At 37.5% G+C, this 6,900-nt stretch overlaps 1 protein-coding gene across 1 annotated transcript; it reads right to left on the reverse strand.

The window, feature by feature from the left end:
- Positions 1–3,580: 3,580 nt before the first annotated feature.
- On the reverse strand, positions 3,581–6,441 carry LOC133564418 (uncharacterized). Its single transcript, XM_061918737.1, has 3 exons — positions 6,315–6,441; positions 5,090–5,413; positions 3,581–4,756 (listed from the first exon to the last, which is right to left on the reverse strand). Exons 1-3 carry the CDS (start codon positions 6,429–6,431, stop codon positions 4,487–4,489), a joined length of 711 nt encoding a protein of 236 aa, XP_061774721.1. The 5' UTR covers positions 6,432–6,441; the 3' UTR covers positions 3,581–4,486.
- Positions 6,442–6,900: the final 459 nt, after the last annotated feature.

Consider the following 6,900-nt stretch of genomic DNA (forward strand, 5'->3'; position numbering starts at 1 on the left):
AACATAACTCCTACACCACACATGAAAAATGGCTAATAATGCCTGAAATAATGCATCTTTGGGAGTTTTACTCAAAACATATGCTTTTTTAATTCTTGAAAATGCAAAAAATAGTTTTTTACTCAATATGACTATAATGTTCTTACAATCCTGAGATAATGCGAAAAAAGCAATACAAATGTATTCAAACATAACTTCTAAACAACACATGCAAAATGGCTAATAATGCCTAGAGGTATGTATTTTTTTTAGTTGTACTAGAAAAATTATCTTTTTTGAGGTTCACAAAGACAAAAGTTAGTTTTTTTATTCAATATAACAGTATAACTGTCATACTAAATATGAAAGGTTTGTAATCATAACTCCAAAACCAAACATGAAATTTGTCTAAAAAAACCCTGTAAAATTGAATTTATGTGAGTTTTACCGGAATCAGGTATTTTGAGAAAGGTTCACAAATACAAAAATCAGGTTTTACTGGCCTCATATTGGTCAAACTCAAAATGTCAGTTTTTGAAACATAACTCCAAAAATACACATGCAAAATGTCTAATAATGTCTGAAGAAATGCATCTTTGAGAGTTTTCCTGAAAAAAAACCCACATTTGGTAGGGTTTGTAAAAACAAAAAGTAATTTGATACTCAATTTGACAATAATGTACTTAGAATCCTGAAATAATGCGAAAAAAGCAATAAAAATGTATTCCAACATAATTCCTAATCCAAACGTGCCAAATGTCTAAAAACGCCTGTGATATTGAATACATGTGATTTTTACAAGATACAGTTGTTTTTCTATGGTTTGCAAATACAAAAATGAGGTATTACTCAATATGACTGTATACTGTAACACTCAATATGACAGTTATTTAAACATAACTCCTACACCACACATGAAAAATGCCTAACAATTTCTGAAATAATGCATCTTTGGGTGTTTTACTCGAAACATATGCTTTTTTAAATCTTGCAAATGCAAAAAGCAGTTTTTTACTCAATATGACTATAATGTCGGTTTATAGTCAGTTTTTGAAACATAACTCCAAAAATACACATGCAAAATGTCTAATAATGCCAAAAGAAATGCATCTTTGAGAGTTTTCCTGAAATAAAAAACATTTGGTAGGGTTTGCAAAAACAAAAAGTAATTTCATACTCAATTTGACAATAATGTACTTAGAATCCTATGGAGCCCCTAAAGGGACTTGGGGATTTTTTTTTTTTTAGACATGTATCTCGTGCGCATGAGAAACTTTCTATAAAAAAAATAAAAACATTTTTTTTTTTTTTTTAAATAAAAAGTTTCTCGTGCGCACGAGATAGTTTCTCGTGGCCACGAGATAGTTTCTCGTGCGCACGAGAAACCATTGGATGCGTACGCGTGGTTTGAGGTGTGTGCTAAAATGGCAGTTCAGGAGTTAATTCGGCTTCATTTCCAACTCGGACTTCATTGTAAGGACATTGCTGCTTTGCTTGCAAGTCGTCATCGGTATATTGTGTCTGAAAGACATTTAAAACGAATTATGAAGGCATGTAGTCTGTTTCGGCGCAAAGGATACACCTCTTTGGATCGCGTGGTAGATTTCATTTAGCAGCAGTTACAAACAAGTGGCCTGCTGTGTGGATATAGGTGGATGTACACTAAATGCAAGGAGGATGGATTACACGTCAAGAAAGAAGAAGTACGCTTAATTCTTAAAGAACTTGACCCGAGGGGTGTTGAACTCAGAGCAAGGAGACGGCTCCATCGTCGCAACTATTTCGCAAAAGGGCCCAATTATATTTGGCACTTTGACTCTTATGACAAACTGAAACCATTTGGTATCTGTATAAACGGCTGTATTGACGGATTTTCCCGGAAAATTATCTGGATGAATGCATTTACGACCAGCAGTGACCCAAAAATCATTGGAGGCTACTATATGGAGGCAGTGAAGAAATTTGGTGGTTGTCCGAGGATTGTCAGAGGCGATCGGGGCACTGAAAATGTTAAAGTCAGAGACTTTCAGCGTTTTCTCCGTCGCAACATTGATGACGGTTCTGGTATTGACAGCTACATCGAAGGGGAAAGCACAGCAAATCAGCGCATAGAGAGTTGGTGGGGTTTCCTCAGAAGAGAATCAATGGAGTTCTATATCTCTATGTTCACTGACCAGAAGGAACGTGGTTTGTTCGGTGGTACATACTTGGACCGAGGTCTAATTCAGTTCTGCTTTATGAGCTTCATTCAGGTAAGCGACAATGCATTGTTTTATCTATTTTCTGATGTTTTTATTGACTGGCATGCACACACATGTAATATAGCAAGTGCATCTCTTTTTTACAAGCGGTCTGCAGAGATGGAATGAATCAACAGTACAACAGTCCCATCTAATGGAAAAACTACTGAATTACATTTTCGTTTTTGTCTTTTAACATCCTTCCATGAGCGGACAGTGGGTGTGAATATTAGCACTTGTGTCTCATGTCTATGTGTCTTCTTAATTACTGTTATTGGTGTCCTACAATACCCTATTAATTCATCATCAGTGTCGGGGGGTTTGGTAGCCCTAATAACCCCCCCCCCCCCCCCCCCGTACAAGCATAGTGGGCAGCAAACTGTTTTTATTCATTTATGTTTATTAATTTATATATTTATATTTGGCCTTTTCCACTCATTTTCTCCTAACGTCATCAAAAACCTCAAGATTTAACATTATTTATTTGAAGTAATCTCATAACTAAATTAAAGAGCACATGATGAGAATAACAAATTGCATATTAATGTACTTTTCTTTCTCTCTGTACTGTTTTTCCAGGATGAATTTAACGAGACTATCAATGTGTGGGATGCACATGTCATCAGACCATCAAAGAATGACAGGGTGCCCAGTGGTCGCCCCCGAATCATGTACATGTTCCCAGAACTCTACACAACTTGTGATTGCATTTCCCCAGTGGACAGAGCTGATGTACAGTTGTGTCAGAGTAACTGCACATTTCGACCAGCAGTGCCATGTGACACAGAGATCTACAACATCTGCAACATTCTGATGGCAGAGTCACAGCTGCATCTTCCAGCTGATGCTTATCAGGCATTGGATTTGTACCTTCACTTGAGGAATGAGATAACATCAACTCTCTAATTTGAGATGGATTTTTATTCAGATTATTCAGAGCTACAACATGTCCACACTGACTACACTTGAACAGTGCTATGCCACAAACATTAAGAACATTTTGCAGCACAACTGAGGTGCAAATAGGATTGATATGTCACTATATGCACACTGACTGCAAAGGAAAACAAGGCAGGACATGAAAGAGGAAATGAACAGAACTGAACAACCATTAGAAATGTATTGTACTTGCATTGAACATGAACTTGTTTGTTGAATGATGACATAAATTCTGAACATTATTCAGAATAACAATTGTATAAAAGATGCACATGAAAATGTAATAATTGTACAAAAAGGGACATTTACCTATGAGAACAGACCCTGCTGACTTATCAAAATTATTAAACTGTCTTGTGGAAAAAAACTGAATCTCAATGTACTAGAAATTTACAGAAAAAATAAGAAAATAAAACAATTTGAAAAATGTAAACTGTCTCTGTTTTAATAAGAACAATAAATGAAAATCTGTAGAAACAGTTTTGCATCAGACAAATGCAAAACTCAGTGTAGAAGATAGATGTGCTTTCCATTCACTACACAATATCCATTGTGAAGCCGTCACCAGACAAGACATTATCAAATTCTTTGCGAAACTCAGGGTATGTGATGTAAGTGCATGGTAACTCAAGAACTGCTCCACATGTGTGTGCTACAGGCCTGCGACTTAAACCACACAATGTGTTAAAAATGACTTCAATTGTGTCTTTGCACAGCACAGTAGATCCTGTGCAGAAGCGTAAGAAAATCTCCAATTTTCTTTGGTCGATGCTTCTCACATACCGTAGCAGGTGGTTAAGAGCAGTCTGCTCTTGTGGATTTAGGCTTTCAAGTGATGGTTTTATCATCTGGGCCACTTTCTTGTTAGTTGGCCTCTTAGATTCATATATCTCCATTATGTTGTCTGTGGTTATGAGCGTTGGCATAGCATTATGAACACTGGAGTGGAAACAGTCAATTATAAACTTTGGCTCTTGAAGAAGAGCTTTGTGGGCCATTGTTAAAATAGCAGCCCGTAAATTGTTTTTAGGGGGCAGGCAGTGTGAGTCCATTCTGGGGAAGACATCAAGTAAGTCCTCCTCAACAGTTTCATCAATGGTACCCTGTAGTGCTTTTTCAAGCGACACACGCTCATTTTCTGAAAGAAATCTGGCAAATGACATCATTAATAGTTCTTCATCCACTGAGCTAACTCCTTTACAACAGGCAAGAACAAAGGCTGGTGACAGTCTGATTGGTAGGATTTTGTGGTCCAGGTATCCTTTCAACCACTCTCTTCCGAGCGCTTGCCATTTCTTCTCAGAATAGTCTGGTCGTAGCCTGGGTACTCATTCATCTTCCCCCTCACACTGGTCCAAGAAGTGGTCCCAGAATGCGGAGTACGCCTCTCTTGACACACCATCACTGTCCATAGCTTTCTCATTTGTAAACTCCATTCTTAGACGAGCATTCAGTACTTTTGGATCCATGAAGACATTAAGGACATCATCAAGTATGTTTACTCGTCTTAATTTCAAAATAAGGATTTCTTTGTCAAATGGATCTGGTGATGCTGGAAGACAGCTTGATGATACAGGACCATCATTGAATGTGGAATGCTGCAAGATATTTTAAAAAGGTAATTAGGTGTGATTATTGATTGATTAATCCTTTTGTGAACAGAAAAGAATCAAAGATTTTGACAATCAATGTATCAAATAGCATGCAAAAATGGTGATAATGTTGTGGTTTTAGATTTGCCGCTTTTCTATTTCATACAACGATGCATTAAATTACAAATGAGTTTTGGAATGTTTGGATGAAACATGAATCTAAAAACATATGCTTAGGATGAAAGATCTTCGGATGGTAATGTTACAGTTTTTGTACATTTTAAAAATGTAAAATGTAACAATTTTACAGGACTGTAAGACGTTAGTGCTACATTGTACCTGCATGCTGCTCAAGTCATGTGGATTCCAGGGAAGTGTGGTGTCTTGAGAATCACTATCATCACCAACAATGGGTCCAAACTTCACTTCAGAGTCCTCACGAGATTGTTGAATGGCAGGATTAAGAGGGGAATCTGAGACATCACTTAACAACTGGTCTGCATCTTGACTTGGCACAGGCGTTAAACAGTCATCTTCAGATCCATGCCTTCTTGTTGACTGCTGAGTATGACTGCCAGCATCCTCAGTAGGTTGTGTATGCAGGAGCTCTGTGTTACCCATCTCAGGAGTTGCAGATCTTGACTGGCTGATTGTCTCTCTTCTCTATTGATCATTTCATATAAAAAACAAGAAAACAAACAAATGTATTATCCATCCATCCATCCATTTTCTACCACTTATTCCCTTTAGGGTGGCGGGGGGCGCTGGTGCCTACTCAGCTACAATTGGGCGGAAGGCAGGGTACACCCTGGATAAGTCGCCACCTCATGGCAGGGCCAACACAGATAGACAGACAACATTCACACTCACATTCACACACTAGGGACCATTTAGGATTGCCAATCAACCTATCATATTATCTATAGTTTGAATAATCTCATCCAAGCTGCCGGGTACTCCGGCTTCCTCTCACTTCCAAAGACATGCACCTGGGGATAGGTTGATTGGCAACACTAAATTGGCCCTAGTGTGTGAATGTGAATGTTGTCTGTCTATCTGTGATGAGGTGGAAACTTGTCCAGGGTGTACCCCACCTTCCGCCCAAATGCAGCTGAGATAGGCACCAGCAACCCCCGCGATCCCAAAAGGGACAAGCGGTAGAAAATGGATGGATGGATGGAAGCTGCTATATATATTCATGTGACTATAACACTCTGCACCTGAGTAAATTATTTGGTGTATGCATTTTTACTTAATGTAGGATAACATTTAAAGCATTCACAGACTTCCATCTTAACTGCAGATTTAAAACTAAAACTATAAATTATGGTTTCTTAAAGGCCATTTCTGTGCCCTCATATATTTCACCTGTGATTTATAATAAACATAGCTCCTGTGTCATGCAGATTTAATTTAAATGACACTACAGGAAACTATAACTATAAAAATATGTTTGAATTTTAAAGAATACTGAACATTTTGGTACAATAAAATCTTCAGACAACACAAGTTCAGTACTGTTTAGCACAGACTGGTTCCATAAAAATGCAATACGAGTGCTTACTTGTTCATGGTTTTGCTGCATTGAGCCACTTGGAGATAGATCTAAATCAGAGGAGCTCTCTGGATGATCCACTTCATTGAGTCTCCTGGTCTTGTTCCTCAAGGATCGTGTCTTCATTGTCCTAGACTTAGCCTATAAAACGGTGAGCAGCAAATTGTGAGCAGCAAATTGTGAGCTTATACAGATTTGACATAGAAATAAGACACTAGATTTATCCTAAAAAAAAAAGACATCTGTGAAAGTACAGATCACATTGAATAAGACCACGGGTAAGAAAGCAAAGGTGAATATCAACATCATATCCGTCATATGAGACAGGTGTGGTACACAACCATAATCAGTATTGGCGCTAGGAATTTTCAAAATGGGGCCCCACACTAAATTTTGGGGGTTCCACTTTTTTGTAAGCTTTTTAAAACAAATGATAAATGTATGCATTATCCTGTTATATCTCACATTCTGTATTGTGTTTTGGAAAAAGGTTGTTATAGACGTTACTTAATCCATTAAACAAATAATACAAAAGAAAACACATTTTAATGCATATGTAAATGTCTTCAGTTATAAACATTCATTCACATTCTTC

Source organism: Nerophis ophidion, linkage group LG13, assembly GCF_033978795.1.
Source record: "Nerophis ophidion isolate RoL-2023_Sa linkage group LG13, RoL_Noph_v1.0, whole genome shotgun sequence".
In the NCBI taxonomy this organism is placed as follows: domain Eukaryota; kingdom Metazoa; phylum Chordata; class Actinopteri; order Syngnathiformes; family Syngnathidae; genus Nerophis; species Nerophis ophidion.

Bases quoted from the DNA above. Each gene is read 5' to 3' on its own strand.
- LOC133564418 (XM_061918737.1), bottom strand. From the start codon at position 6,431: ATGAAGACACGATCCTTGAGGAACAAGACCAGGAGACTCAATGAAGTG. The intron at 5,414-6,314 runs GTAAGCACTCGT...AATGATCAATAG, and splicing joins TGCAGCAAAACCATGAACAA to AGAAGAGAGACAATCAGCCA. The intron at 4,757-5,089 runs GTACAATGTAGC...AATATCTTGCAG, and splicing joins ATGACTTGAGCAGCATGCAG to CATTCCACATTCAATGATGG.